Source organism: Cinclus cinclus, chromosome 2 (assembly GCF_963662255.1).
Source record: "Cinclus cinclus chromosome 2, bCinCin1.1, whole genome shotgun sequence".
In the NCBI taxonomy this organism is placed as follows: Eukaryota; Metazoa; Chordata; class Aves; order Passeriformes; family Cinclidae; genus Cinclus; species Cinclus cinclus.
Genome location: NC_085047.1, coordinates 112750140 through 112766027, shown reverse-complemented (window position 1 = coordinate 112766027; position 15888 = coordinate 112750140). Strand labels below are relative to the sequence as shown.

The 15888-nt window shown below is 47.3% G+C and overlaps 1 protein-coding gene across 1 annotated transcript; it reads left to right on the top strand.

The window, feature by feature from the left end:
* Nucleotides 1-12797: 12797 nt before the first annotated feature.
* CRYAA (crystallin alpha A) lies at nt 12798-15672 on the top strand. Its single transcript, XM_062515198.1, has 3 exons — nt 12798-12992; nt 13897-14019; nt 15061-15672. Exons 1-3 carry the CDS (start codon nt 12804-12806, stop codon nt 15268-15270), a joined length of 522 nt encoding a protein of 173 aa, XP_062371182.1. The 5' UTR covers nt 12798-12803; the 3' UTR covers nt 15271-15672.
* The last annotated feature ends 216 nt before the right edge of the window (nt 15673-15888 follow it).

The following is a 15888-nucleotide window of genomic DNA, read 5'->3' as shown; positions in this document are numbered from 1 at the left end:
TGGTGTGTAACCAAGTTTTTCATCACCTTGAAGTGGATCTTGACTGGACACAGCCAAGGAGCTGTGGGCAGTGGCTCCATGTCCAGCTGCAGTGGGGGATGAGGGGTGCTCCTCAGGGCTCTTGCATGGCTTCCCCAGTGACACAGACTGTGGATGCAGCTCTCCCTCAACACATTTACAGGGAATGGGAAGCTGAGCAGGGCAGGTGACACTATGGAAAGATGGGGCCATGCAGAAGGATCTGAGCAAGCTTGGGAAGTGAAACCACAAGAACCTCAGGAGGTTCAACAAGGCCAAGTGCAAGGTGCTGTACCTGGGTCAGGGCAATTCCAGACACGAACACAGACTGGAAGTAGAATTTACTGAGAGCAGCCCTGCAGAGAAAGACTTGGGGATGTTGCTGGACATGAGTGGACCATGTGCACTGGCAGCCCAGAAATCCCTCAAGTCCTGGGCTGCAAAAAAGGGGGTGTCCAGCAGGTCAAGGGAAGTGATTCTCCCACTCTGCTCTACCCTCATGAAACCCCCCTGCAGTGCTGGATCCAGATTTGGGGTCCTTGGCAAAAGAAAGTCAAGGATCTGTTGGAATAGGTCCAGAAGAGGCCACAAAGATGATGCAGGGACAGGAGCTGCTTTGCTGCAGAGAAAGGCTGGGAGAACTGGAGTTGTTCAACCTTGAGAAGGCTCTGGGGAGACCTTATTGTGGCCTTTCAGTATTCAAAGTGAGTTCATAAAAGGGAGGGAGTCTGATTTTGTATATGAGCAGACAGTGATAGGACAAGGAGGATTGGGTTTAAACTAAAAGAGGAGGCATTTAGATTAGATTCTGGGAAGAAATTCTTTATATGAGGGTGGTGAGGCCCTGGCACAGGTTGCCCAGAGAAGCTGTGGCTGCCCCATCCTTGCAAGTGTTCAAGGCCAAGTGTTCAGGCTGGATGGAGCTTTGAGCAAACTGGTCTAATGGAAGATGTCTCTGTCCTTGGCAGGGAGTTGGAACAAGATGAAGTTTAAGGCCCCTTCCAACCCAAACCATTCTGTGATTCTGTGAATGGAGAATCACCTCCACCAGGTGAAGAGGGATTGCTGTTTTACCCCTGTGGCAGTCATTAAACCCAACCACTTCCATGTCTGCAGTGGCAGAGCAGCAGCACATGTCCTTCCCAGCCCTTTTCCACACAGGCTCTCTGTGCCCTTTCTCTCTCAACAAATGGGCAGCTGCAGTAAGCACCCTAGGGCAAGATCCATGGCACTTTCATCAGTATGCCAATGCCTACAATAGAGCCTGCTTGTTTTTTCCCCCTATAAACTGCTTTCCTAAGCAGTTGTCTTCAATGGAATGTCATGGGAATTTTGCTGTGCTTCTAGACCAGAAGTGGTCCTAAAATCAGCTGCAAAAAATGTCCTGTTAGCAGTGCTTGGGTATTGAGCAGGTATATTCATGCAGGCTCACCTTCAGCTGCTGTCTAATTACACATTCTACTGAACAGCTGGATTAACAAGGTCACATCCTAAAGGCTGTCAGTCCTCACTCTGTTTTGATGTGGTAGATGGTGTGTGTCTGGTCCTGAGTACTCCTACATCCAGCTAAAGGTTGGGAGAGAAAAATTTGCTGCTCTGTTCATTTTTCCTGGTGGTTCCCCATCCCTGGTCTATCCCTGTGACTGGTGGAGCACAGAGTGCCATCTGGGGAGCACAGATCCAGCTGGGGAGGGTGTGTGTGCCACTTTGGGCTAGTGGAGCACTTGGCGCAAAGGCCAGAACATGCCACATGTGGGAGAACAGGAGGCTCCCTGGCCGTGGGTGCAGCAGGCTTTCAGCTCTGGATTCTGTACAGTGTAGGGCGTTTAGAATGAGGGACACATAACAAGGCATTGCTCTGGAGCTGAACTTCCCATTGCAGTTGGAAGGGTTTAGGGAATGAGCTCCGGTTGAAAAGTCATACTGCAGGGGCACCTTAAAACCAGTGCTTACCTCCAAAGGATACTGCTGTCTGGGAGATAAGATAAAGAGGTGTGAAACTAGGCAGCAGCACCCGTGAAAGCCCAGCTCTTTCCTTCGTACCTTCTTTTGTTTGGTTGATAATTCGATTTCCCGCCTCTTGCCTGTTTGTGCCAGGCATTAGAAGAATGTGGTCCATTTACTGGGGGCTGCCTGAGAAAATCTAATTTCGGTCGGTGGACCGAACTGAGCTGGGAGATGAACACTTTGAAAATCAGATGTGATTCAAGGGTGAGAATGAGGTACCTATGTTTGTCCCTTATCTAAGGAATAACAACTAACAGAGCAAGTCGCTGGGATGGAAGAGATTCCTGACTAATTCAGGTCATCTTATCGGCAGTTCGGGTGTTGGTGCTTTTCAGAGGTTTGGAAAAGCCTTTCACACGTGCCTGGGAGTGGTAATAACGACCCCTCTGAACCCTTTCCAGGGCCGTGCAGATTTTCAGAACCTGGAGCATATTTTGCCTGAGTGCTTTATAAATGAAAAGCCAACTCTGCAGTGTGGCAACCTCTGGGAATAGATGTTAAATGGATGTAGAGCATATTGTGATCTCAGCTGAAGGCTGCACATTGCATCTGATATGCTGTGAACACACTGGAAAAATTGCCTGCGCTACAGTTTATGGGATAAAAAGCCCTTGCCAACTGCTGTAAGCCATGGAGCAGCCATGTCCGAACCCTTGGAATAACATTCACTGGAGAAGGGACACGTCCCTTCTGCTTGGTGTGAAGACATTTCTCACACATGCTTACAAGCGCTGCACTTCTACTCACCTGGCCTGGAATTCTCAGGTTCTGGGAATCCCAGAGGGACAGATGCAGTTTTTAGGAAGGCTGTCCTCATTTTCTTAAAGATCCATGCCAATCTTTTTTTGATGTTTTATTGATCACAGCAGATATTCTCTTGGCTGATTGCTGATTTCTTCGACCAAAGTGGATCTCTGAAGGCAAAGGTAACCCATCCTTGCAAATAAAGTGTGACAGCTGCAGCAGTGCAGAGTGGCTGAAGGACTGGCTCATTCACAGTTGCAGCCTCTTTCAACTCTTGTCCTCATAAAGAAAAGAGCCCCCCAAATTCCAGAAGAAGGGGGTGCATGAGAAGAGAAACAAAGTGCACAGGGACTGGCTAAGTTTAGTGGTGGGGGTTGGAAGAACAGGAGGAAGGGTTCTGTGTATCAGAATGAGCTTGTGAGACTCTCAGGATAGGGAAAAGTCCCTTTGCCCTCTGTGGATGCTTTCTTTATACACCTTTGAGTAGGCCTACAGTACTGAGCAGTACTAGAGCCAGTGTGGTCATGCCTAGATCCCCTTTTTCCCTTTCCAGGGTAATTAGCACCAAAGTGTGAATGTCTCCTTGCAGGTAAGGAATGTCTCCTTCCATCTGGGAAGTAGTGCCTACCCTTGAGAGAAGCAGAGCTGATAAAGCCCCCAGGACCATATTTTGTTACCATAAGGATGATTTAATGTCTACCTTCCTTCTCCCTCTTATGCTTGGGTCATCCCTGGGGCAGGAGCCAGCTTCCAACACAGGCTGGGACAGGAAGAGGATGGGCACAACAGAGACATAAAAGCAGTGAAATCTTCATGCCCCTTAGAGAATGGTTGCCTGCTTTTAACTGGATTGGGAAGAACAGGCAGCTCCTTGGAAGCACCAACTCTTTCAGGACCCCTGGAACAGGTCTATAAAGCAACACAGACCCAGAGGAAGACTGAGCAGCACTGACAGGTTTTAATCACTCCACAGCACAGAAGTACAAAGATATCCTTCTGAATAAAACTAGAGAGTCAGAGAGAGAGAGCAGGACAAGACTTTGGAGATAGAAAGGAAGGTTGAACACACTCGATCAGTGGCAAAACAGTGGAAGGATCTCTCCTTGCTGAAGGAGAGTTACCTCACAGATCTCTCTGTGTGAACACACAGAACATTCCTCCTGTTGTGCTCTAGGTGGAGAAAGAACACCAAGCCTTGGGCAAGGGACGCAGTTTGATTTGCTTATCTGCCTGAAAGCTATGAGAAGGCTCCAGGACCATCCTCCATCCACAGCTGACTACATAAAGTCCATTACATAAACCTTTATAAGTGAGAGCACCCTCTTTGTGTCACTGAAAAGCCTCTCTGTGATCTACAGGTCACTGTGTCAGCCTAGGGAGTGAGAAATGCTATTCAAATACTTTTATGTTAGCATGCTGCGAGTTTAGATTTGGGACCTTGCATTTAAAAATTATGGTTCTGAATTTCCCTCCTGTTATTGCTGCAACTCCCCTCCTCTGCACCACTTTTCCCAGAACTAACATACACATTCTTCTATTTCTTCTACTCAGCAGCTGCAGCAGGGATTTTTCTGTTTGCTTGTTTTCCCTCACTGTATTTGGTCCCCCAGCTATGACCTTTTGATAAAATGCATAAAACATCTGGGAAGGGAAAAAATACAAAAAAAGGAAAGTGAAAAGAGAGGTTGTTTCAGAGTGCAGATGCTGTGACAATCGTTATCATTTAACCTTAATTATACTCAGCAGAGCCATGGCCACTGGTGTAGTGTCAGCAACACCAATGATCCCATCTGCTGTGACTGAGCAGAGCACTTTGCTGTGGGTTAAAGTCTGGGAAATGTGATGCTCTCCAGTTTGATTATCCTTTATTCTGTGTCTTCTCCCCCAGAGCGTGCTCCGGTCCAGCCCGTGTGCTCTCACAAGAGACATCAGGAGGGATTTTGGCTCAATGTGACTCTTCCCCGTGCTCTGGGGATGCAGAGCAGCCACGAACCTGTGGTGTGGAGCAGCTGAGGAGCCCTGCTGGGGTCAGGCCTGGGCGCAGTGACGCACAGAGCCGGGCTCAGCGTTTTGCTCGCCGCTCTGCCGCGCTAATCTTTCTTCCACTAACCTCCACCACCCTCCTGCTAATGCTCATCCTCACATGAGTGCACACAAATCCAGCAAGAGGATTTGGCAGCAGCTTAGACAAATGGTTCATTAGGGTATTTTCTCTGCCAAGGGGTATTTTTTTTTTCCTGAGGTTCCCATCACTGAGCTACTGTAAAAATAAATTCTCCAAGTCACCAGACAGCTGCCACCCTAACAGACTTGTCTGGCATCCAGGGGTGAGGGACAGGGATCATTATCCCATCAAGAGATGGCCTTTTTTTTTTTTGCTCTCAGGCTGCTGGATGAACAGAGGGGGTCCCTGTGAGCCAGATAAAAGCTGTGATTATTTTGTGTTTCTCCTCAGCACAGGGAGATTTGCAAGTCCTGTGGTGCTGCACAGTTTCTTCTAAACCTGCTGGAGGTTCTGATTCACTCCTGTGAAGGGACATGCTCCTTGGAGCAATTTCTGAATGTGTGCTGTTCAATCACTGCAGGTTTTCTAGTTTAACTTTAAAGAACCTAATTATACAGGTAGCCTGTGTGCACACAGAAGCTGGTGGAGTGTCGAGTTGGTTTCAGTGTCTGCAGTACCAGCATGTCTCTCAATACCTCCCACTCTCTAGCCTGAATCAATAGCAAGCCTTGCCTGTCCAAACCCCCTTCGTCAGTGTCCCTGTTAGATCTGATACCCCCTCCTTTCCCTGTCCACCATCTCTGCAAGCCAGTGTGCCCTGAGAAACAGCTACTGCAGCATCACCTGCAATCAGGCAATTTTTGGAGCTTTCCTGGGTGGCTTAATGATTCATGCAGTGATGTTTGCGTTTAGTGTTTCCTCTCCAGGCACTGTTCAGACAGAGAGGCAGGCTCAAACCAGGACTGGGTTGTTCACTGCACAGTCACTGAGTGGTTACAGGGTTTGCAGAATGCCTTTTACAGAGCTGCTTGTCCTGATCAGACCACTCTCTTTCCATGGTATCTTCTCTTCCAGTCTTCTTTCCTCCAGACCTTCTCCTCCTGCCTCTCCTTCCCCACTACATCAGCACCACTTCCCCTGCACCAGCAGATAAAGCCACTTTTCTTTCTGGCTACCCATTCTTCCCTATATTCCATACTTTCCCAGTGCAAAGGCTGGGTATCAATCCTTTGGAGAGGAAAATTCTATATGATCACCTTGCAATGGGCTCTGTAGGATGATCTGCGCAGTGCAGGAACGCTCATGAGGACTGTAAAGAAATAACCCACAGTTAAGAAGAAGAAGAAAAAGCAAATTACTCTGTGAATTCAAAGTTACAGCAAGTTGTAATTTATTTTTGGAGAGGTCTCTATCTGAAGAGATACTTTATTTATTCAATTTTTTGAGGTTCATACCAAACCAAGAATGGACATAATTTCTCCTTTCTTCTGAAAAAATAGCCAAGATTTCAGTTCCTCAAGCTGTTGCATCATTTGCCATAATTATCTGCTTTAGATGAGTAAACATCACCTCACAAAACAACCCTATGCTCTCAATCTGTCTGGTCTGAAAATAAAAACGGGTCTAATTTCCAGAGCCAAGGGAATATTTTATACAGCAGGACAAGCGACCATGGAAAGCTCAGAGACATGAGATCCGGTTGCAAGGCAGGGGAACTCTCAGCAGCAAGCTCTGTGGAGTTGCAAGCGAGATGGTTTTATTCAAAGAAAGGACCAGGGCAGTGAAAAGGGCTGAAATTGTCTCTGCCAAGTCGTTTTACAGGATGATACTCACCTGAGATCTACAGATGGTGAGAAGCATCACTGCTTAGCAGCTGTAAACTTCCAAACCTGCTCCTGTCCCCGTTCTCCTGCTCTCTGGGTGTGTGTGAGATGCTCTCTCCACATCTCCCACTCTCTGGGAGCTGCTGCAGGCTGGGAAGCAAAGAGCATCCCTCATTCCCTATGTAAATCCATTGATGAAAACATAAAATGCAATGTGCTGCTAAAACTTGCTGAGCTTGTTTGACTAAGTGCCAAGGATTAGCAGCACGTAAATTCACCATTGATTTGACAACAATGATATTATGTGCCCTAAACACTGATGGGATTTGTTCAGTGTTTAGGATGTGAGCTCTGATGTGGAAAAAAGGGATTGCTAGTAATTTTTTAAGCCTCTTTGGCTGCACCAAGGCAGACTGTTGATATTACATAAATTCTTTAGATAAAATAAATATCAGTCTTAGGATAAGTAGAGTGGATGTTTAACTTTTTCAGTGTGCAGCTGAATTGTAAAGCTGACTGTGGATTGCTGTAAACTGTAAAATGAAAATTGCCCCATCCCTCTAAAATGGGCAAAAAGGAGATGTTGGAGTAGAAAAAGAATCACAAAGGGCAGCAGTAAAACAGAGGGTTATACCTTAAAAATGGTGAGGCGAAGATTTCTTTGTCAGTAGAAAACTAAATATGTCCCCTCCATGACTTGTCCCCACTGCAATTGTTCCCTCCTTGGCTCTGGTGTTCAGCAACTTTGCAACCACAGTCCCTGTGAGACAAAAGCATTGTTAGCATGACAGTGCATCCCAGGGGACCACCTGGGACGAAACTTGGGGTACAGGGCTGGTCGTTCATTAGGCAGGAGGGGCAGAGGTGAGCAAAGGGAGAGTTGTGGTGGTGTGCACCAAGGACAAGCTTAGCCAAGAGTCTGGAGGGCAGGGGCTGCTCACCTGCTCCCAGCTGGGCAGCTCAGGGCTGCTTGAGGGGCATGGGAATTTGCAGGGTTCTCTAAGGATATGCTGGTCTCTCTCGAAAAGGAAAGCAAGCCCAGTTTGGTGGCAGTTTTGTTTTTTCAAAGGTGCTCAGCATGTAGTGACCCTCCCACTAACTGGCTTCTTTTATTTTCTGTGAACTGACACCCAGGAGTTATTTCCTACTGTTCTTTGCTTTTAATAAGAATAATTAATTAATCTAATTTTAAAAAATAGCACCTGCCATTTCTCATGCCATTGCATTGCCCTGCAGCCCCAACCCCGGATAAACATTGTGCAAACTGCCCTGATAATATGGGCTCCCTTCTTCCCTTCCTTTATAAACTTTAGCAGGATGTAAACAGCATTCAGGACTCATCAGAATCGCTTCTTTCCTGCTTTTCCTGTTGTCTGGTGGGGAAGAAAATGAATCTCGCTGCTGTTATAATCACCTGCTCCCTCCTCCATCAGCATCCCAGCTCCACCCGTGGTGGAAAGGTTCAGAACTCCTGGCCATGAGGATCAGGAAATGAATCTTATAAAGAAAGGGCTCTTGAAAATAAAAGAGGGGAGGAGAGGAGAGGAGAGGAGAGGAGAGGAGAGGAGAGGAGAGGAGAGGAGAGGAGAGGAGAGGAGAGGAGAGGAGAGGAGAGGAGAGGAGAGGAGAGGAGAGGAGAGGAGAGGAGAGGAGAGGAGAGGAGAGGAGAGGAGAGGAGAGGAGAGGAGAGGAGAGGAGAGGAGAGGAGAGGAAAGGAAAGGAAAGGAAAGGAAAGGAAAGGAAAGGAAAGGAAAGGAAAGGAAAGGAAAGGAAAGGAAAGGAAAGGAAAGGAAAGGAAAGGAAAGGAAAGGAAAGGAAAGGAAAGGAAAGGAAAGGAAAGGAAAGGAAAGGAAAGGAAAGGAAAGGAAAGGAAAGGAATCTGTGATCATTTATAGGGAAAGCTTTTAATAAGTGCTTAGCAGTCAAAACTGATAACCACAAGTGAGCCTGCCCTTTCTGCTTGACTGCTTGCATTCTGACTTCTATGTCTTCATACTGACTTCTTGCATCCTTTCCAAAGCTTGGTCTATGCAAGATTAAGAAAAACATGGTCTCTTGTTTGTTTTTCCCACTCCCCAGCTTTCTTACACACGTTATGTAGTATTTTTCACCATATCAAGAGTGGCAGGAAGAAAACTTGCAAAAAAATATTACATTACTATTATTTACTCTAGCTTTGTTTCCCTCTCATGTTTTTGTAACTCACAAATTTCTATGAAGTGGAAACAGTCTGACTGGCATGCTGCAACAATTTTATTATTAAATATTACCAGAGATTGCTCAATCCCTTATATCATCACTAAGCAGCTGACATCTAAACACAGAGGAACCTTTTATAGTTGTATTCCGGGGGTTGATATGTGAATTTGAAAGAAAAAGCACTGAGATGCATTCCTGTTTTCCATGAGAACTGTCTGAAGAGTTTCATCCTCTGCAGGGTGACCAGTTACACTTGACTTGAGAGGAAATGAAGATCAGAGCAGAGTCTGCCTTTCTTGGCTCTCCTGGGGCTGCAACAAACCAGTTGGGAACAGGAACCCCCATTGTATCAGCACTTCAGAATCCCCTACAACCCTCCACAGTCACTGCTGACCAGTCACTACACCTGACCAGTGACTGCTCCACTCCAATATTTGCTTTTTTCTTCATCCTGGCCTTGCACAGAGCTTGGCAATGGGGTTGGAGACAGCCCTGGGTTACCTTGGAAATGGGGAGGTGGGAGTCAGTCATGCAGACAAATTGAGAGCAGCTAAACCCAGCTAAAGGGTTGTGCTTGATTGCTGATGGCAGCTTTACTCAGGAACACGGTCTGGGATTTCTTCAGTTTGTCCTGGGCAATATCCTTTACTAAATGTCTCACTCACATTCTGGCAATTACACTCATGGTTTAGGAAAGGATTATTTCAAAGCTAAGCTGGACAGCAGAACATTCTGGAGGACTTCATCAGTTTGACTCACATTCTGAACTTGCAATGAAGCTTTGGAAAAAACTGCCTTTGATGCATTGCTCTTGGATGTGCTCATGACCATATGCATTAATTTTCTTCCATTCAATTTCCACCAACAAATCTCAGTGCTTTTGCTCAGCAGGTGATAATGATGCTCAAATGTTGCGTGTCTTCTGAGGTCTGGTCTATTGAACTGGTGCAAAATGATCACGTTCTTTTCTCATACTAAATTCCCACTGGATGGGATTCTTCTCACCAGCTTTGCTTGTGCAGAAGGAGATTAGAATTAGAATTGCTTCCTGAGATACAGACACTGCTGAAAGGGGTGTCATTTCACCTGTTCTTACCCACCCACAGGATGATGTGATCTGGAGGCATCTGTCCCTCCACTGACTGGACAGGCAGCATGGACAACTAATTTGAACAGTACACAGAAGTTTTAGACCATTATAAATCACATGTAATGCATCTCAGAGATTTTTTTCCCCCAGAGGCATGCAGGCAGTGTGAAGTCTGCATCAGAAAAAAAAAAACCCTTGTAAATGTACATTTCAGTGAAATACTTTTGCCCACAAAAGACAAAAATGTCTGTCCAAGACATACAGATACGATTAATTCTAGGGAAAGCCCATGAAAATGAGGGTCCAGAAGAAAGTAAAGACATAAAACCACAAAGCTGGCTGCTACTTTTCAAGTATTTGAATGTGTGGTAATATACATAATTTCAGATAAAATTCAGTTGTAGACATATTTCTCATTTTTCTCTAAAGAGCCAATTCCTTTCATCTCACTGAACATACCGAGTGCTCTGGTTACCTGTATTTTGCCCACTGGCACAGGTTGCCCAGAGAAGCTGTGGCTGCCTCATCCCTGGAAGTGTTCAAGGCCCGGTTGGGTTCGGCTTGGAGTGACCTGGGCTCCCTCTTTCCTCCTGAATAACCCAGGGAATGGTCTGGGGAACACACTGGAGATCAGAGCTCAAGGGTTTGGCAGTTTCATAAGGACAAAGGATGCCCAGAGAGGATCCTGCCGTTGCTCCCTGTGCTCCCACCATAATCCTGACTTGGGAAATACAAAGAGGGTGCTCCCAAGACACTTTAGGGATGCCATTCACCCCTCACCCCCTCACCTGGAGCCCAAATGGTCTGTCAGATTCCCAAATCTCTCTTCCTTTCTGTGTGAGCACAGTTCCCACAGTTCCTCCACCAGCCAAATAAATAACTTGCTTTGTGTGTTCCAGTGAATGCTTTGGGGTTTGAACTTGTTCCTGTGCCTCTCCTCTCATTTTTCCTCTTATCCTGCACATCAGCTGAGGCACTCTGTATCAGGTCACTGCTGCTTGTTGGCTAAATACAGGTAAGCAGGTCTCTGGATCTGGCTGGCTGAGGAGAGGTTTTTTTTCTCTGCCAGGACAAACCTCAGAGAGTTCTTGAAAGAAAATCTTGGTAGCACTTTATGACTCATTTGCTTTCCCTTAATTTCTCTAACAAAAGGACAGATTTGGTACAATGGGAATAAATGAGGAGTTAGGTCTCTCTCTTGTCGTTTTTCCTTCCATGGCTTGAGGATGGATTGATCTCTTTTTGACACCTGATTTTAGAAAATCCTTCATGCTTGAGAGCCAAGACCAGACCATGGAGCTTTTTCTTGCTGGAGCTATGTAAGGTGGAACCTAAACTCTTTTCTGTCTTCTTAGCAGTCTTTACTGTGCTTTTGGGTGTTTTTCTGCTCAAGGTTTTGCTTTTCATGGAGGAAAGCCTCTGTAACAGGATCTTCTGGTTCCTACAATTCCTCCAAGACCAAGGATTTTCCAAGATCACATGGTGCCTGGATTCCAGGAAATTCTCAGCTGAATATCACTCAGTGATAAAAAGCCTCCTGCTTTTCTTAGTTTAGCTCCTCTGGCCTGGAATGATCTGGTTTCTCCCAAAAGAAAAGGGGGCAGGATCCCAGCCACCCTTGGTTTCTTTAGTCCCTGACAATGTGAGAGAATGATTCAGCCCCTCATATCTGAAGTGACTTTGGGAAGTGCCCTCTCCTCTTTTTTCTTTTGTTCTCTGCTGAACTGCAAAAGGTGCTGAGATGCATGAGACTCCCAACACAGGTACTCCTGCTGCTCAGAGGCTCCTGGAACGCAATCCCTGCATCTCTGGATGTGATGGAAATGGGGTTTCAGCTGTGGCCACAGCCTGTGAGCCTTGCTGTGGAGCAGGGCAGCCTGGCTGCCCTTTCACTGCCCAGCCACCTCAGCTCTCTGGCAGAGCCTGCGGCGGTGGGCACGGTGCCCATTGCCCAGCAGCCCAGGGTGCCAGATGACCCCTTAAAGGAGGCTTTAAGAGAAACAGAAATGAAAAACAGCTGTAACCAGAAATGCGTGTTAAGCAGGATCTGCGCTGTGACACCATGAGATAAATGGATCTCCCACATCACTCCTAAATCAAAACAAGGACACTCTCAAGAGCAGCTTTGGGACTGATGTTACGGTCGGAGACCAAGCTTATTTTTCTTTCTTTTGCCAAGGTATTTTTTGTTAAAAGTTTTTGTTTTGTCAGACAAAAAATGATGCTCTGCATCGTTTTTTAGTCCTGCTTCCCCCCCCAGTCCTGCCATTATCCCTTTGCCAGGGGTGTCAGGCCCCTCTCGAGTGGTAGAGGCACTTTGTAGCATGTCACAAAAAAGTTTTCCCTTCTTCAACCTGAATCAGACCCTTTTTCCTTGCTTGGAAGAGAGCTGTTTCATTTATTTGGAAGAAACACTGAGTTTCTACTTCAAGGAGGGGCAGAAAATAAGCAAATTAATGAAACCTAAGGTCAGGTTCTGAAGATCCATGGAGCAGATCTCTTTCACAAGCATCTTTGAGATGCCCACTGTGGTGTCCTGTTCAGCCTACTTGATTCCACAGGGGACATGCCATCACCCCTGAGCACCCTGTGCCTCGCAGCCTGCTGCCTGGCATCATCCCTCCAGGACATCTGGCACTGATTCCAACCAGACTGTCATTTCCAGGTCAGTCTCTGCATTTCTGCTGACCACGTTGCCTCCATCATGAGATCATGTCTTTCCAGAGGAATCCTGCTAATGCCTTCATTCTGCCAGGCTGGTATATATAGGGGGAGCTTCCCTGGGGCTGCACCACGCGCTCCAGCCAAGGCATCGCCGTCTCCCCAGCAGCGGCACTGCCCCTTCTGCTCTCCCCTTGCAGCCACAGGTCTCAGCAGCAGCAGCAGCAGCAGCAGCAGCAGCAGCAGCAGCAGCAGCATGGACATTACCATTCAGCACCCCTGGTTCAAGCGTGCTCTGGGACCCCTCATTCCAAGCCGTTTGTTTGACCAGTTTTTTGGAGAGGGTCTCCTTGAGTATGACCTCCTGCCTTTGTTCTCGTCCACTATCAGCCCCTACTACAGGCAGTCCCTCTTCCGCAGCGTGCTGGAGTCGGGAATTTCAGAGGTAAGGGCCCTTTGATTTCCTCTCTTTTACCTCCTCTCCCTCCCTCTCCTCCAGCCACATCTCACGCTGCTGTAGGGGAGGAAGATGACCCTGAGCCCACTGCCAGGCACAGCCCACCCACCCCTTCTTGGGGACAAAGGGAAATCCTCTCTGGGGACAGAGCTTCCCTTTGAGAAAAAGGAAACATTTTGGCTCCTCTTGAGGGTTGTTTCCAACACCAGAAGGCTGGTTTTGTTGCTCTGTGCCCACCACCTGTGTAGTGAAGAAGAGCAAGGCTGCTCCCAGAGTAAGTGTCTGTGAGGACAGCTCTCCATGGGAGAGGACCTGGCAAATGGAAGCTTTCTCCACCTTCTCCTTCACTTTGGGAGCTTGGTGGTTTTAGCAATCCCTCACAGACATACTGGAGCAATTTTCTGAAGGGAAATGTGTAGCTGTGGGGCCCGTGATCTGAAATTCAGGTACAGCTGCTTTCTGTAGCTCTCTCTTACTGTTTTCCTCCCAAAGCTACGACCACAACGAAACCATAAATCACTGAAAGGACAAAACACGTGCTACCAGAGAGTCTTATACTGGTTTCCACCCCCTCTCTGTGCCTGGTCCATGTGGCAGGTCACTGACTGCTAAAGGGTCCCTGGCACAAGAATAGCAGCAAGGAGTAACACCTCTTCCCAGAGCAGGAGCCAAGATGCAGACACCAACCATGGGCTCCTGGTGACCCTGACATGTCCCACATCCTCTCAATGTCCCTGGATCCCCACAATGGAGGAAAACCCCCGCTGAGGCCCACAGTCACAGAAGGACAAAGTGCCAGACCACCCCTTTTTTGGCCTTCAGTCTGTGGTGATGTTGGTGTTCCCTCCACACCCAGAGCTCGGGCCTCACTGTGTGACAATGCTCATTTCAGGTGAGGTCTGATCGGGACAAGTTCACAATCATGCTGGATGTAAAACACTTCTCTCCTGAAGACTTGAGTGTGAAGATTATTGATGACTTTGTGGAAATCCATGGCAAGCACAGTGAAAGGCAGGTAAGTGGAAGTGATGGTGATAGTGGAGCAACTGGGGAGTCCGGCTCCATTTTCCTTCTTTCCAACAGTTCTCAGCTGAAGGAAAAAAAAAAGAATTTATCTGAAGAAGGAGTTAATTATGAATTGTCATTATTGGCATGGCCTGTTCCCACAGAGCCCCCACCTGATAGCTGACAATAACAAGCTAATCCACCCCTCTTTTGTTTATTTTCAATCATCATCATCCATAACTGTCAGATGACAATGTCCATTGTTCACTAATAACACTGGGCCAGACACAGAACATCATCTGGCACTGCTGAAGCATGGTTGAGTTTTCATAAGCCAGAATCCTTAGTGAAAACAGAGTTTTCAGATGCCAATCTGGGAGAGAAAAGCAAGAGCAAACAAAACAAAAGAAAACCAACCAAGTGCCTCAGGCTTGGAAATTTTTAACATGGATGTCATGGAAATATCCGTGGGGGTCGAAAAGTGAATTATACCAGCAGGGGTTTAATTCTTCTCATACACATTTTTGGCCAGACAAAGCTTTAGCCTGGAAACAGTATGTATTTTTTTAAATATAGTTGTTATTCTCATGGCCAACTTTAAAAAAAAAAAAATTGCATTTCTCATTCTTTTGGCCAAAAAAAGAAGGGGGCCAGGATTGTGTACTTTGGCTGACACAGCATCGCAGCTTAGTAAATAAATACATGAGTGCGCACGTCTGCCTTGCTTTTACCTTCCCAGGCCTCCAGACTTTGTCTCCAAGCATCCTTTGAAATCAGAGGTCCAGATGAGATCCCAACCTGGGATCAAACCTATGGCCAAAATCCCTCCCTGCTGCTCTGCTCAGCTCTTGCAGCTTCTCAGTGTGGTGGGGCACACCTGCCCCTACAGACCTGTAAAATTAAACCCGGCAGAGGTGTACCCAGCAGTCCTGGCAGTGCAGTGTCACCATAAGCCAGGGTATCGAGGGTCTCCTGCTCCGAGGGAGCCGGACAAAGGGAAGCATGGAGGGTTTCTGACACGCCTTCCCCCCCATTCCCCACTGCCTCTCAGGACGACCACGGCTACATCTCCCGGGAATTCCACCGCCGCTACCGCCTGCCCGCCAACGTGGACCAGGCTGCCATCACCTGCTCCCTGTCCAACGATGGCATGCTGACCTTCTCGGGCCCCAAGGTCCCCTCCAACATGGACGCCAGCCACAGCGAGAGACCCATCCCCGTGTCCCGGGAGGAGAAGCCCACGTCCGCGCCCTCCTCCTAAGCCCGCCGGCCACCGCGCTGCGCAGGCTGCCACCACCTGCAGGTCTCACTCCCAGAGCCTTTGCGTAGATATCAGTGAATATCTAGAGGGGTTTCTTCTGTTGGTTCCTCCCCCACTTTGTTTCCTCTTTTTTTTTTTTTTTTTTTTGTTTTTTTTTTTTTTTTTTTTTGTTTTCCCCCTTTTCCCTTGGGTGGAACGAGGGGCTGGGTGAGCGGCTGGTGGACTTGGAAGCTTAAACCTTGTGGGGATGGCATGGATGGAAATGCTGCCATGCTGCTGTACTTGCTGAAAGGGTTTTTGTCTGGTGCTGCAGCCCATATCCACCATCAGGCAGGAAGGAGTGCACGAGTAACGCTGGCTCCTGCTGCACCAAGCCTTGAGGCAAGGCTTGGAACAGGGGAAAATCCCTGCAGAATTGCTGTACCCCACTCAGAGTTAAACTGGTTACTCTCAAACAGCAACAGAGCCAAGTCCCACACTCAAGACCCTACATCCGTGTGATGAACCTGCCATGAGTTCCCTGCAACTGCAGGAGAAATAATAATAATAATGATAATAATAATAATAATGAATAATAATTATATCTCACCTTTGGGGGGTTGAAATGTGGTTTGTTTT